The 15,040-nt window shown below is 39.5% G+C and overlaps 3 protein-coding genes across 4 annotated transcripts; all 3 read right to left on the bottom strand.

Moving 5' to 3' along the window:
* Positions 1–42: 42 nt before the first annotated feature.
* LOC307249626 (thiol S-methyltransferase TMT1A-like) lies at positions 43–2,482 on the bottom strand (the record flags this gene model as incomplete). Its single annotated transcript, XM_080026434.1, has 2 exons — positions 43–279; positions 1,985–2,482. 2 exons carry the CDS (start codon positions 2,480–2,482, stop codon positions 43–45), a joined length of 735 nt encoding a protein of 244 aa, XP_079882560.1.
* Positions 2,483–3,131: 649 nt separating this feature from the next.
* Positions 3,132–6,742, bottom strand: LOC307250109 (thiol S-methyltransferase TMT1A-like). Its single transcript, XM_080027068.1, has 2 exons — positions 6,195–6,742; positions 3,132–4,503 (listed from the first exon to the last, which is right to left on the bottom strand). The coding sequence occupies exons 1-2, from the start codon at positions 6,690–6,692 to the stop codon at positions 4,270–4,272; spliced, it is 732 nt and encodes a 243-aa protein (XP_079883194.1). The 5' UTR covers positions 6,693–6,742; the 3' UTR covers positions 3,132–4,269.
* A 1,713-nt stretch (positions 6,743–8,455) lies between these two features.
* LOC307249961 (thiol S-methyltransferase TMT1A-like) lies at positions 8,456–13,955 on the bottom strand. Of its 2 annotated transcripts, XR_013844856.1 has the most exons (3): positions 13,414–13,955; positions 10,156–10,627; positions 8,456–9,409 (listed from the first exon to the last, which is right to left on the bottom strand). XR_013844856.1 is itself a non-coding variant. In XM_080026870.1 (2 exons), exons 1-2 carry the CDS (start codon positions 13,912–13,914, stop codon positions 10,394–10,396), a joined length of 735 nt encoding a protein of 244 aa, XP_079882996.1. In that variant the 5' UTR covers positions 13,915–13,955; the 3' UTR covers positions 10,025–10,393. The 2 variants fall into 2 exon arrangements, 1 of the variants encoding a protein (XP_079882996.1); XM_080026870.1 differs by lacking the exon at positions 8,456–9,409 and having other exon boundaries at positions 10,025–10,627.
* Between the last annotated feature and the right edge of the window lie 1,085 nt (positions 13,956–15,040).

The following is a 15,040-nucleotide window of genomic DNA, read 5'->3' as shown; positions in this document are numbered from 1 at the left end:
TATTAGGCACACACAAAAAAAGCTGTTCATTCTCCCCTGCAGTCATTTGATAGAATATCCTGTGATATGGGGTCTTATCACCAGCGAAACCTCTGGAGCTTCAATGTGCCTTAGGTGAAGTTCGGAGAAACCAGCTGCCTCTAGATCTTTCCACGTTGCTCTGGTAACCGTGCATCCATCCCCAAGATAGTACCACAGGGGCTCAAGCACATTCTGGAAGAAGTAGGTCCAGGTGGAGGGGTCTGAGACCACATGCTCCAGGAAAAAGAAAGCTCCACCCTGTAAGGTAAGAGAAAACCCCACTTAAAAACCTAATCACATGTAACTTTGAGTGGTCGGTTTGGTTAACACAATATAACACTTAAGACAAAATTAAAAGACTGCAAACTATTTTATGTTCTGTTGAAAGAGAGGGTTTGTTTACCTACTAACCAGATGTAGGTTAACTGTACTGATGTGTTAATAAGCCTATAGGCTTACAGGCAGGGCCGCCGCTCCCTATACGCAGAGTACGCAGACTGCGTAGGGCACCAAGTCCCTGGGGGGGGCACCCCCAGGGACAAAAAAAAAAAAAATTATAATTTTTTTTTTTTTTTTTTTTTTTTTTTTTATTAAAAAGGTAAAAGATGGTCCGGGGGCCCCCAAAATAGTTTATTTTTTTTTAAAGTTCCTGATAATCATTACATTACAAAAAATATATAAATTAGTTATGAACAGGCCCATCGTTGTTTTTTCTTAATTGTGTAACCTATCCAGGGGTGGATTACTGCACAGGCACACCGGGCACAGGCTCAGGGGGGCCCTTAGCCAGAGATACTGATAGTAACTTTTCATGTTGCATAGTCAAAGAGCTCAGTCACTGATGTCAATAACAGGGTCCAAAAAGGAATAGCCTAAATATAAATACTCATTAAAATGTAACAAGATAGAAATCATCATGGGCCCCTCAACTAGTAGGGGAGAAATACAAAAGCAAGTTAAAAACAACAGCATTAGTAGCTCTGTCTAAGGGGGTTGAAGGCCCCCTCACACATACACAAATAAACTTTATATGTGTGAATTCTAAATTGTTCATATCCACCCTTTATCTGTTGAAATGGGCCCCTCCATTATAGAACATGGGTCTGCAGACCAATCTACTGTTTTTACAGTTGCAGAGTAAAGAGTGCTACCTGTTTAAGAAAAATCTGAAAAATAATGTTCCTTCTGCATCTCAGGATTTGATATCTCTCTAGTCTCTAAAATTTCCTCACAAAGTGCACCAGATTGATGCATTTTACTTTAAAAAGGTAAAAATAATTCCACCCACCCCCCAACAAGGTACTCCAACAATACCCCAAAATCCTGTGGGAAACACTGACTTCCTTAATATGTTTTTGCCATTAATTGTGTATCCGTGTAGAAAATTCAGTGTACCTGACTGGATAGGGACAAGTGGGGGGCCCTTTAAGAGTGTAAGCCCAGGGGCCCATTATCTCATAATCAGTCTATGATCCTATCACTCAATTCCTTTGCAAAGGCAGTTTTTTCACAAGTTAAGCTGTTCTTTCTGTTAGTAAATGCTGGCAAATGTGCCAAAAAGCAGTCGCAGAGATCTTGCAAGGGCAAAAAAAATTTGCTCGCGCCCTGCGGACGCGAGCTTCTGGGTGTTTTTTTTTTTTTTTTTTGGGGGGGGGGGGGGGGGGGGGCATCACTGACAATTTCTGCTTAGGGCACCCAAAAGCGTAGCAGCGGCCCTGCTTACAGGTACAAAGCAAAGGTACTGGGATGGTGCACATTCCCTGTGTACCATCAAATTCCCACAAAAGTTTCGACACAGAAACAATGTGGGCACTGTGGTATTACACACACAAAACACTGGGTGTTGGGTGTGTAAATAACCGGTGGATCCAGCCATGCACACATAGCCTAGCCCTATAGTGCAAGTAGGTGATTCACAAATGAAACATATCCCACGGCGGCACGTGCACATAAAGACACTCACCGGTCTGAGGATACGGCGCACCTCCTGCAGCACCAGTAGCACGTTACAGACGGAGCACAGAACCAATGTGCACACGACCACATCCACTGACTCGTCCTCAAAGTGCTCCATGTCTTCCCCGGAGGCGACTGCGAACTTGTCATAGGTCAGATGTGTGTTCGCGTCCATGCTCATCTGCAGGTACTTTTCGAAGTGTGGGTTGGGGTCTGTGCAGATGACCGTGCAACCGTAGGGGTAAAACTTGAAGTTCGCCCCGCTGCCACAGCCGATCTCCAGCAGGCGGAGAGTACCGTCGGTGTTTGCAAATTTTCCCACGTTTCGGAAAAGCTCCCTCTTCGTATTGTGCATTTTATCGTTGTATGAAAATGTCACATTGTACGCAAGCAAAGGAAACAAGCGTTTGTACATCCCGTACAGGCCTACGATCTCCATCAGGCATAAGGGCAAAGTTAACACAAAACAAAGGAGTCTGCATAATTTCATGAGGCAAGCCTTCATTCTAAATCAAAAGCCTTAGCTGGTGGCGTAAGCACGGACGGCTTAAGAAGATCAGAAGATTACACTCTATAATACCTGAGCGACGGTGTCAGTTTCGCACTTTAACCACACGGTAGCGCAGAAACTGACACCTGTATGGAGACATCCTATAGGCCAGGCCATAGGTGGAAGCTAAGTCGAGAAAAAGTCAATGGAGTCACTCGTGTCATCACATTATGCAGTCACACACACACAATAAGAGGTTAGAAAGCAATAGGCTACCTTCCACTGCAATATTTTTTTTGTTAATTGCAATTCAAATTAATTTGAGATTTTATTTTCTGTTGCACTATTTTGTGGGCGGGACCCACGCTTAAAGATGTCTGGATCGTAGTATGACAACACCCAACCTTAGCAAGAGAAGATATAAAAATCAATGCACAGCTAGGTAGGCTATATGTTTACAGTAAACGTCCGTGAGTTAACACACCCTGAGATGAGTGTGTGACTGACTTATGAAAGCCAACATTTTGTTCTAAAATAGCCATATAATATATAGAATTAAAAAAGGTCATGCATAATCAGTCCTGTAAAATAAATAGCGGATTTTAACTCTGACTTTATCCAACGAGATTTTTTAATTTTTTAAGAAATACAAATGGACACATCATTAGTTAGATATTGCCAAATGTGCATATTTATTCAAACATTTCTGAACAATTGTAATACAATAAAATGACACGCCTGTTGTGTTAGAAAATACATGGGCCTGCATGTGGTAGGCCTATACCCCAAACCATCTCTTTAAACTGGACTTTAAGCCACTTGGATTCTGTGTCTCTCCACTCTTCCTCCAGACTCTGGGACCTTGATTTACAAATGAAGTGCAACATTTAATTTCACAGCACGTCTCTACCAAGAGATTTTATAGCACTTAATGCTTCTGTCTGATGTCAAGCTTTATGGAGATGACAATTTCCTTTTCCAGCATGACTGCAGCTGCTTTAGACACCCGTCACCTTACATGAAATGAGTCTCAGATAGGTATATTGAACTCATTGACACATTTTCCCCTGACACTCCTCTGATGGTATGTGGGTGTGATCTACTGCACCTCTAGAGTAAATCTAATGGATTTATGGCCTACCGCGGTCCGCATATCATATCCAAGTAAATGTCAAACAGATTATTAGTTTATAGTGAACTAATGTTGCAACCTGTAATTGTATAGGCTTCTGTAACAGCCAGTGTGTGTAAGGGCGAGGTAACATTACAAACATGTTCTGTAGTTCAGTTAGAGCAATAACCACTTTGCAACAAGTGCTGTAATTTCAAGGCTTCGTTCAGTTCATTAATATACAAATAATGAAGTTTGCTGATATGACATGTCAAAATGAAGAAGAATAAACATGGATTAAACTCTTTAATCAATAACACGGTCAGATTAATCACAGAAAAATATGTATTTAAAGTCACAACTGACAAAAGGTTCAAATAAGTCCAGTTTTAGCACAAAGCGAAAGAGAAATTTCCCTATGGAAGAATACTATCGATATATTGGCAGCAAGCAAAGACACTTGAACAGTTGAACTGCATGCAAAGTTAGTAGTGTGTGCTGTTTATTGTCTATCAACGTCTTAAACAAAATTGTCTTATCAAAATAAAGGGACTTAATACAAAAATAAAATCAGTATCAAAGTGCTGGCATTATCATTAACCTTGGTGTACTATCATATCACAGGGGTAAGTGTTTGGCATGTTTACACTCCGGTTGTGAGGCGAGCTTTCCACAAAGCCTATCGGACCATTTATTTCACAGCATAACCTATGATGTGAGGTTTCACTAAGGCCATGAGTGGCGCTTCAACATGACTCAGTTTGAGGTCAGAGAATCCCGCCGCCTCCACATGTTTCCATGTTGCACAGGTGAGCTGGCACCCGTCGCCAAAGTAGTACCACGCTGGCTGGAGCACATGCTGGAAGAAGTACAACCACGTCGAGGGGTCTGCCACCACGTGCTCCATGAAAAAGAAGCCTCCGCCCTGTGAAGCAAGGATTTTTTGTTATTGTTGTGGTGATTTCGACATATCTATATACTGTACTACAGAAATAAGAACTAAAACTCAACTGAGTTTTTAAATATTTAATAAGAAACGATAACAGACAAAACACAGAGTCACAGAGTTATGATTCATACGGCAGTGGGACAGACCATCCCTCACACCCAGAGGTGGTTCGAGGTCTGCCCACGATCAACAACAACCTCCCTGTTTCTAATACATTAAAGACGCATGTTGGAATTATGTGAATATCTGAGAAGTACATAATTACAAATACATTTGCCATCACAGATATCATATATTTAGTATATATATATATATATTTAGTATATATATATATTTAGTATATATATATATATATATATATATATATATTTAGTATATATATATATATATATATATATATATATATATATATATATATATATATATATATATACTAAAATGTATATATATATAAAAAGGCTATATATATTATATAGCATGCAAGTTTTTGAAAGGCATTCATGCATCTTCACTTGTCTGACGTGCAGTGCTTGCACACAAATCAAAGGTAGCAACAGGAGATGAATCATAGGAGTCAATGAAAAATCCTGTTGCTACAAATTAAAGGTGCTACGAGTAACTTTTAGATATTTCAGTCTCATTTTCCCTCTGATGATCATAAGGCAAGGCAAGGCAAGGCAATTTTATTTATAGAGCACATTTCAGGCACAGGGCCACTCAAGGTGCTTCACAGGGTTAAAATCAAATAAAGAATACAAATACAAAAAAAAAAGGAACAAATTTAAAACATGGATAAAAATACAACATTTAAATAAAATAATTAAAACATTTTACCAAAAAAAAAAAAATTACAGGTTAAAAGGGAAACAAGAACGTTTTGAGACCCGATTTAAAAGAGCTGAGAGTCTCAGCGGACCTCAGACTCTCTGGCAGTCCGTTCCAGACATTGGGCGCATAAACGCTGAATGCGTTTTTAATAAATTAAATGTAACAGAAAAACGAGACCATCAGTGCAAATAATGCTACTTTTATATAGTGTATCTTAATGCCTTTGTCATGGGTACAGTCCTACATATACTCACCCAGGAACAACAGCTGGTGTATTAAAACACTGCCCCTTGTCCAAAAGAGTTCAAGAATGAACAAAAACTGAAAGTTCCTCGGAAAACCTTTAAAGAAGACTTGATTAGGCTAATGATGAAGTAAAAAGCACTTTGGCTACTGCACAATAGCCTACCAATTTAAGGTTAATAGGCCCATTGTAGGTCTAACATTAATATATTTTTATTTATAGGCCTACTGGGGCATTTTACAATTCTAAAATAAACGTATGATGTCATTCTTCTTATCAGCCAACATACAGTTGGTTTACCAACTGCCTTTGGCAGATTACAGACTTTGACATTAGGCTTTGGCGGATATTAGCCATAATGTTTAGGGCAATATATCGGCCAAAGGGCAAATGCTAATTAGCAAAGATACAGGCTTTATCTGGGTCAGACTTTCAATCAGCATTCGTGTGTAGGCCAATCCTACTTTATAATGAAATAAAACATGTGTAAATCATACCGTTATGATAGCCTGAATTTTCTACACTTCTTTGTCAATGTTGGTAAATGATTCACATTTGTAATAGTGGCTATTAACAGGAGTCACCGGTGACTTACTGGTCTCAGTATGCGGTGGGCTTCTCGCAGAGTTTGTGGTATGTTCTTGACAGAGCAGAGCACAAGGGTGACTACCACAACGTCCACCGTCTCGTCTCCAACTGACCCCATGTCCTCTCCAGATGCGACCACAAACTGGTCATATGTGAGGTGCTCGTTCTCCTCCATGCCTTTCTTTAGATATTTCATAAACTGGGGGTTAGGGTCTGTGCAGATCACCTTGCTGCCCGGCGGATAAAACTCAAAATTTGTGCCTGTGCCGCAGCCGATCTCCAGAATTGTAAGCTGTCCGCCAGGCTTACTGAACTCTGTGAGGCTGCGAAACAGCTCCTTCTTCTCGTCTTTCATTTTCTTGTTATACGATGCGGAACACTGATTTAAACAGAACGGGAAAAAGAAACGTCTGTAAAGGGTATAGAGGCCGACCGCGTCGATCAGATGAAGGGGCATGCATAGCACGTTGACGACCAAAACGCAACATCGCATTACAGAAGTCATTTCTGCTCTTGTTTTTGCAGACACTGACCTATACTCGAGTCCCCCTGAACTGCGTGGCGCAATGATAACTGTCAAGTCAGCTGGTGTGAATAGCTACCTGTCAAGTTAGCTATGAGGGAGGAGCTGAAACGGGATGTCCGGTTAAGCTTTTCAGAATAAAACTTGACACTTTTAAAGTTAAGCTACAAGATTCTTTTTTTAGGGTCCGAGCACCGAATACTGCGAAGCCCTATTGAACTGCAAAGGATTTTTATTCTTACGTTTCTTAATGGTTTTTGGCACTTTTCACCCCGTGCCCGTCATCCATAACTTGAAAATGTTTTGCGTACCCATCAGACCTGCAAAAAATTTAACTGAGATTGTCTTTCCCTTTTGGCATGTTTGACCTGTATGGGTTCACTTTGGTGAGCCTAAACTGACCTGGTTTTATCTGGTGCCGCCCAATTACTTCCCTAAAGATCTCTCATTACATTGGTCCATTTCATCACTCAATTTGGCCCACCTGATTGTGTTTACCTGCTCAATTTAAGCAATGCAGCTCAGGGTTCACAAACTTTTGCACATACAAAAGTTGTCAAATAATTTATTTTTGATCAGTTTTAACAATTGATTTCCGGTAAAGAAAAATGTGGAATTGATAAACAAAAATCTGTTATTTCATATAAAAAATACTGGTATTGATAAAAATTAATTAATGATAGTCAAAATAAATAAAATTCCAAAAGGCGAGTGAATTGGTCCCAAGGTGTGTGACAATGTCCTCTTTCTCCATGCCGTTTCAGGCTGTGATTCTACGTCTCGTCTATTTGGCATTGGAAAGGGAATGGCACTGAAAAAAGTAAAAAATTACACTAGCTGGGGGGGGGGGTCTAATTCATGAGAGGCACCTGTTATAAGTAAGCCAGGCAGTTTTTCAGGTTAGAGGCCAGTCTAAAAGCAGCATCGCCATCGCCCATTGGCAGTACGATGATTGGATATTCAATAAGTGTGGAGCTCATGCGCATATTCAAATTCATTTAAAAAGAAACTTGTAATACAAAATGTTTTACTTTTCAAGTATACTTTTACTATGTAAAGTTTTATTGTGGTAGGAGTAAAGGAAAAATTAAGCCTATTTGGGTTTATTTTGGGCGTACGATTAGTGTATAGCTCATTTGCATATTAAAATTAATTTTCAAAGAAACTTGTAATACAAAACATTTAAATTTTCATGGATACTTTCATTGTGTAAAGTTTCATTTTGATAGGACTAAAGGAAAAAAATAGCCCTATTGGGATTTATTGGTGTCTCGCCTTATTGGCACACATCTCGGATTGATGAGAATTAAACATATTTCCTCAACTAGGATTTCTTAGGACTTTTAGTATGTTGTTCTGGACACCTCATAGAAATGATCTGAGCTGAAAAAAATTCTTTTACAATTTATTCTATGAAAAACGCTATTTTGCCTGGACTATTAGCAAGAGAGGGAGGTTTGAATTTCTTGGGGAAGATATCAAAATCAATGCACAGCTAGGTAGGCTATATGTTTACAGTAAACGTCCGTGAGCTAACACACCCTGAGATGAATGTGTGACTGACTTATGAAAGCCAACATTTTGTTCTTAAATAGCCATATAATATATAAAATTAAAAAAGGGCACGCAAAATCAGTCCTGTAAAATAAATTTACGATTTTAACTCTGACTTTATCCAACGAGATTTTTGTTTTTTTAAGAAATACAAATGGACACATCATTAGTTAGATATTGCCAAATGTGCATATTTATTCAAACATTTCTGAACAATTGTAATACAATAAAATGACACGCCTGTTGTGTTAGAAAATACATGGGCCTGCATGTGGTAGGCCTATACCCCAAACCATCTCTGACTCTGGAAACTTTAAACTGGACTTTAAGCCACTTGGATTCTGTGTCTCTCCACTCTTCCTCCAGACTCTGGGACCTTGATTTACAAATGAAGTGCAACATTTCATTTGGATCAGTGATGATTTGGGGGTGCATGTCATCTGCTGATGTTCGTCCACTGCGTATGATCAAGTCCAAAGTCACCACAGCACGTCTCTACCAAGAGATTTTATAGCACTTAATGCTTCTGTCTGATGTCAAGCTTTATGGAGATGACAATTTCCTTTTCCAGCATGACTGTGCAGCTGCTTTAGACACCCGTCACCTTACATGAATTGAGTCCCAGATAGGTATATTGAACTCATTGACACATTTTCCCCTGACACTCCTCTGATGGTATGTGGGTGTGATCTACTGCACCTCTTGAGTAAATCTAATGGATTTATGGCCTACCGCGGTCCGCATATCATATCCAAGTAAATGTCAAACAGATTATTAGCTTATAGTGAACTAATGTTGCAACCTGTAACAGCCAGTGTGTGTAAGGGCGAGGTAACATTACAAAGATGTTCTGTAGTTCAGTTAGAGCAATAACCACTTTGCAACAAGTGCTGTAATTTCAAGGCTTCGTTCAGTTCATTAATATACAAATCAACAAGTTTGCTGATATGAAATGTCAAAATGAAGAAAAATAAACATGGATTAAACTCTTTAATCAATAACACGGTCAGATTAATCACAGAAAAATATGTATTTAAAGTCACAACTGACAAAAGGTTCAAATAAGTCCAGTTTTAGCACAAAGCGAAACAGAGAAATTTCCCTATGGAAGAATACTATCGATATATTGGCAGCAAGCAAAGACACTTGAACAGTTGAACTAGGGGTGTGAACGGTTACAAAAAATTGTAAACGGTTACACGACCCCTTTTTTTTCGTGTACACGGTTAACCGTGACGTCATTGTCCTCGTGCCCCCGCCGTCTTGTAGGCGCGCGCGCGCACACACACACACACACACACACACACACATACGCGTTCGTTCGCCTGTAAACACACAATTGACATGAACTACGCTCGTTTACACACCTCTTATAATAGGTCCATGGTACACACACACACACACACACGTTCGCCGTCATAATCGCGCTTCATTCATTTCCTGATTAATATAGCCTATCGCTTTCTACATGTCCACGTTAAATGCATGTTGAACAGGTGTTTTAAAGTTCGGGCTACTTACGAGCGTAGTTCACGTCAACCGGGTAACTTTAATCTTTAGGTTATCTTTCATCACTCTTCCATGGCTGTGAGTCGAGTCCCAGCACGGCGACTCCCCGTGTGTGTGTGTGTGTGTGTGCGCCGATACACACACTCACTCACACACACTCGCCGAGGGACAGACAGATTCTCGGCAGACTAGCTTTTATCCTCCCCAATTAGTTTATTAGTGATGTAAAATCAATAAACGCGTGTCTCCAGAACATATTTAAAAACTTTGAAATTTGAAGAAAAAAAAAAAAAAAAAAAACGGTTTTCGTTTATTGATTTTTCCTAAACAGTTATGATTTACTAAACGGTTACACGTGTAGGCTACACGTGTACACGTGCACACCCCTAAGTTGAACTGCATGCAAAGTTAGTAGTGTGTGCTGTTTATTGTCTATCAACGTTTTTTTATTAAACAAAATTGTCTTATCAAAATAAAGGGACTTAATACAAAAATAAAATCGGTATCAAAGTGCTGGCATTATCATTAACCTTGGTGTACTATCATATCACAGGGGTAAGTGTTTGGCATGTTTACACTCCGGTTGTGAGGCGAGCTTTCCACAAAGCCTATCGGACCATTTATTTCACAGCATAACCTATGATGTGAGGTTTCAATAAGGCCATGAGTGGTGCTTCAACATGACTCAGTTTGAGGTCAGAGAATCCCGCCGCCTCCACATGTTTCCATGTTGCACAGGTGAGCTGGCACCCGTCGCCAGAGTAGTACCACGCTGGCTGGAGCACATGCTGGAAGAAGTACAACCACGTCGAGGGGTCTGCCACCACATGCTCCATGAAAAAGAAGCCTCCGCCCTGTGAAGCAAGGATTTTTTGCTATTGTTGTGGTGATTTCGACATATCTATATACTGTACTACAGAAATAAGAACTAAAACTCAACTGAGTTTTTAAATATTTAATAAGAAACGATAACAGACAAAACACAGAGTCACAGAGTTATGATTCATACGGCAGTGGGACAGACCATCCCTCACACCCAGAGGTGGATCGAGGTCTGCCCACGATCAACAACAACCTCCCTGTTTCTAATACATTAAAGACGCATGTTGGAATTATGTGAATATCTGAGAAGTACATAATTACAAATACATTTGCCATCACAGATATCATATATTTAGTACATCTATATAGTATATATTATTTACTATCTATGATATATATATAAAGGCTATATATATATATATTATATAGCATGCAAGTTTTTGAAAGGCATTCATGCATCTTCACTTGTCTGACGTGCAGTGCTTGCACACAAATCAAAGGTAGCAACAGGAGATGAATCATAGGAGTCAATGAAAAATCCTGTTGCTACAAATTAAAGGTGCTACGAGGAACTTTTAGATATTTCAGTCTCATTTTCCCTCTGATGATCATAAATTAAATGTAACAGAAAAACGAGACCATCAGTGCAAATAATGCTACTTTTATATAGTTTATCTTAATGCCTTTGTCATGGGTACAGTCCTACATATACTCACCCAGGAACAACAGCTGGTGTATTAAAACACTGCCCCTTGTCCAAAAGAGTTCAAGAATGAGCAAAAACTGAAAGTTCCTCGGAAAACCTTTAAAGAAGACTTGATTAGGCTAATGATGAAGTAAAAAGCACTTTGGCTACTGCACAATAGCCTACCAATTAAGGTTAATAGGCCCATTGTAGGTCTAACATTAATATATTTTTATTTATAGGCCTACTGGGGCATTTTACAATTCTAAAATAAACGTATGATGTCATTAGTGTGAATGCTGGAGCTTCCAGCATTCACACTATTGTTATCCAAATCTTTATTATTCCACTTCTTCCGTACGTTTTTTGGACCTTCATACCTCCTTCAAATCTTCAGCTATTTTAACCATACAAATACCAAAATGTTCAGCTCTTTTTGGACATGTGGGGTCACCTTTCAGCTTTTTTCTACCTTTTCAAATATTTCAAATATTCAGCTTTTTAACAAATTATTTTAACATCGAAGCGGATAGGAGCAGCATTCCAAACCGCTAAAACTTCCTCTGCTTTGAAACCTATCTCCTCCCGCATTTTTTCAGCTAGAGACTCCATTCAAACGTTAAACAATTCACATTAATTACAGCTATTCAATTCTTTGACAACTTTTTAAAATCTTCAACTGTCTTTGAACAAACACAGTTTTAGTTTTAAGCTTTTTTCAACCTCTTCCTAAATTTATAATGGGATCCGGATGGGACAGAATGTTCAGAGGCAGAGTGGGGAACCAACTGTTACAGTGTAGAACTGGTGTAAAAAAACACCAAAACCTTCCACATAACTGCCTCTCACTCCCACAAATTAAACCCTACGTGGATACTTTTTACATCAAAATGTAGGACATATTCTGCCGGTCGCATAGATGTGACTACTGAAGCAATCGGACCTACACAATGGGAGGTCTGGGTTTCCAAGCTAAATGGTGTCCAACCAACTGCCGCCTTGATAACTGAGACATGACATTTCTGAAGAAAGGCAGACTGTACCACACTTTTAAAATGCTCTGGTTCTCATATCCTTTACATTACAGGCACACTATTCACACTGTGTCTTCATCAGATTCTTCTGGTTCCAACAATAAAATAATTTTGTCAGTTAGACTCACGGTCCGTCAGTTAGAGGCAGCGGTTTGAGGTGACGTTTTGGATGAAATTACCTCTCTGAGGCCTCTAAAAGGTGGGATTTCTGCCTGATCACAGACCCTCAATAAGACATACACTCACCTTGGTGACTCACTCTGCCCATTAAAGGGCAATTTCACTTTTTTTTCTTGATTATTTTTTTATTTTTTCCGCTTTATTAGACAGTTCGGAGAGGCACAGTTGAAATGGGGCAAACACTCTGCTCTTTGAAGGCCTATTTCACACATACATTTTTTGTCTTTCAATTATAATTTTATCTAGACATTTTTAAATATTCCACATCATTCCAATAAGAGTTAAACAATTCAATACTGTTCATACTTAAGACGATTGCTTACTTTTCCACATCTTCATACTCCTTTAGCTGATTCATATAAATTCAAGCCATCAAGGTAGTTTAGCTCCAAGTCTATTCAATTACTATTTCATAGTTTTAAGATGTTTATCCATGTCTTTCTTCATAATTTCAGCAAGAAATGTTATTCAAACCTCTATATATTCAACTTTTCAACTCCTTTTAAACTTATTTTACACAATTATGACCTTTATAAACTTTAACAACTTTATAAATCATAGACCCTTTTAAACTTTTTCAAATCTTCATACTCAGCTATCCAGTTTAGCGTAAGCTGTTTCAGCATTCACACGCATTTTCAGCAGGAAATGCATTTTCTAGTTCTTCTTATCAGCCACCATACAGTTGGTTTACCAACTGCCTTTGGCAGATTACATTTGACATTAGGCTTTGGCGGATATTAGCCATAATGTTTAGGGCAATATATCGGCCAAAGGGCAAATGCTAATTAGCAAAGATACAGGCTTTATCTGGGTCTATGATAAAAGTAGCCTACATTTTCTACACTTCTTTGTCAATGTTGGTAAATGGTTCACATTTGTAATAGTGGCTATTACACAGGAGTCACCGGTGACTTACTGGTCTCAGTATGCGGTGGGCTTCTCGCAGAGTTTGTGGTATGTTCTTGACAGAGCAGAGCACAAGGGTGACTACCACAACGTCCACCGTCTCGTCTCCAACTGACCCCATGTCCTCTCCAGATGCGACCACAAACTGGTCATATGTGAGGTGCTCGTTCTCCTCCATGCCTTTCTTTAGATATTTCATAAACTGGGGGTTAGGGTCTGTGCAGATCACCTTGCTGCCCGGCGGATAAAACTCAAAATTTGTGCCTGTGCCGCAGCCGATCTCCAGAATTGTAAGCTGTCCGCCAGGCTTACTGAACTCTGTGAGGCTGCGGAACAGCTCCTTCTTCTTGTCTTCCATTTTCTTGTTATACGATGCGGAACACTGATTTAAAAAGTACGGGAAAAAGAAACGTCTGTAAAGGGTATTATAGAGGCCGACCGCGTCGATCAGATGAAGGGGCATGCATAGCACGTTGACGACCAAAACGCAACATCGCATTACAAAAGTCATTTCTGCTCTTGTTTTTGCAGACACTGACCTATACTAGAGTCCCCCTGAACTGAGTGGCGCAATGATAACTGTCAAGTCAGCTGGTGTGAATAGCTACCTGTCAAGTTAGCTATGAGGGAGGAGCTGAAACGGGATGTCCGGTTAAGCTTTTCAGAATAAAACTCGACACTTTTAAAGTTAAGCTACAAGCTTCTGTCAGTCTGCCCCAGGGCAGCTGTGGCTACTATGGTAGTTTACCACCACCGGTATGACTGTGTGTGAATGAATGGAACCTGGAACCCTGTAAGCGCTTTGAGTCACATAGAAATAAAGCGCTATATAAATCCAATCCATTATTATTATTATTCTTTTTTTAGGGTCCGAGTACCGAATACTGCGAAGCCCTATTGAACTGCAAAGGATTTTTATTCTTACGTTTCTTAATGGTTTTTGGCACTTTTCACCCCGTGCCCGTCATCCATAACTTGAAAATGTTTTGTGTACCCATCAGACCTGCAAAAAATTGCAACTTATCGTTGGTTTCGAGACCGGGCCAAAAAACCGGCGCCCCCTGTGGCCACAAACAGTTTTTCAGGAAATGCATGCTCAAAAATTGGGCTAGAAGCCTGAAATTTTAGGACAACATGTATTGGCCCGAGGCGCACAATGCAATTTGATGTCCTGGGCCAAAATCAACAGGAAGTCGGCCATTTTGGATTTAGTGCCTAAAATTGCCATATTACAAAATTTCACATATCGACAAACTCGTCCTAGAGTTTTTACGCCAGGGACGTCGAACCACTTCTCAAATACTCAAGACGCTTGCCCCATGTTAAATTACGGAAAGATTTCAAAATTATAGTAGAACCAGGGAGCTATTGGGGGTCAAAGTTGGCGTAAACATCATAAAAAACCAACCTCATGAAACTTTAATTCATCATAACTCAGGCTGTGTTATACCTAGCTAGACCAAATTTAAAACCCAAATGTATCTTTGCAGGCCCCACAAAAAGCCTCTTGAAGCCCCGCCCCAAAATCAACAGGAAGTCTTTTAATTTGAAATATGTGAATTTCTGACTCGAAAATCATCACAATGTTCAAAAATTCACAACTCCTAGCAGGAACATATTTTGCAAAACGAAAACTC

Source organism: Ammodytes marinus (assembly GCF_949987685.1).
Source record: "Ammodytes marinus genome assembly, chromosome: 4".
In the NCBI taxonomy this organism is placed as follows: Eukaryota; Metazoa; Chordata; class Actinopteri; order Uranoscopiformes; family Ammodytidae; genus Ammodytes; species Ammodytes marinus.
Note: the sequence above shows the minus strand (reverse complement) of the source record. Positions and strands in the feature narration are given on the sequence as shown.

What these genes read in the sequence shown, in the direction of transcription:
- LOC307250109 (XM_080027068.1), bottom strand. Translation starts at nt 6,692, where the DNA reads ATGACTTCTGTAATGCGATGTTGCGTTTTGGTCGTCAACGTGCTATGC. An exon ending in CCCACCGCATACTGAGACCA is followed by an intron (nt 4,504 to 6,194) that starts GTAAGTCACCGG and finishes CTTGCTTCACAG; the next exon opens with GGCGGAGGCTTCTTTTTCAT.
- LOC307249961 (XM_080026870.1), bottom strand. Translation starts at nt 13,914, where the DNA reads ATGACTTTTGTAATGCGATGTTGCGTTTTGGTCGTCAACGTGCTATGC. An exon ending in CCCACCGCATACTGAGACCA is followed by an intron (nt 10,628 to 13,413) that starts GTAAGTCACCGG and finishes CTTGCTTCACAG; the next exon opens with GGCGGAGGCTTCTTTTTCAT.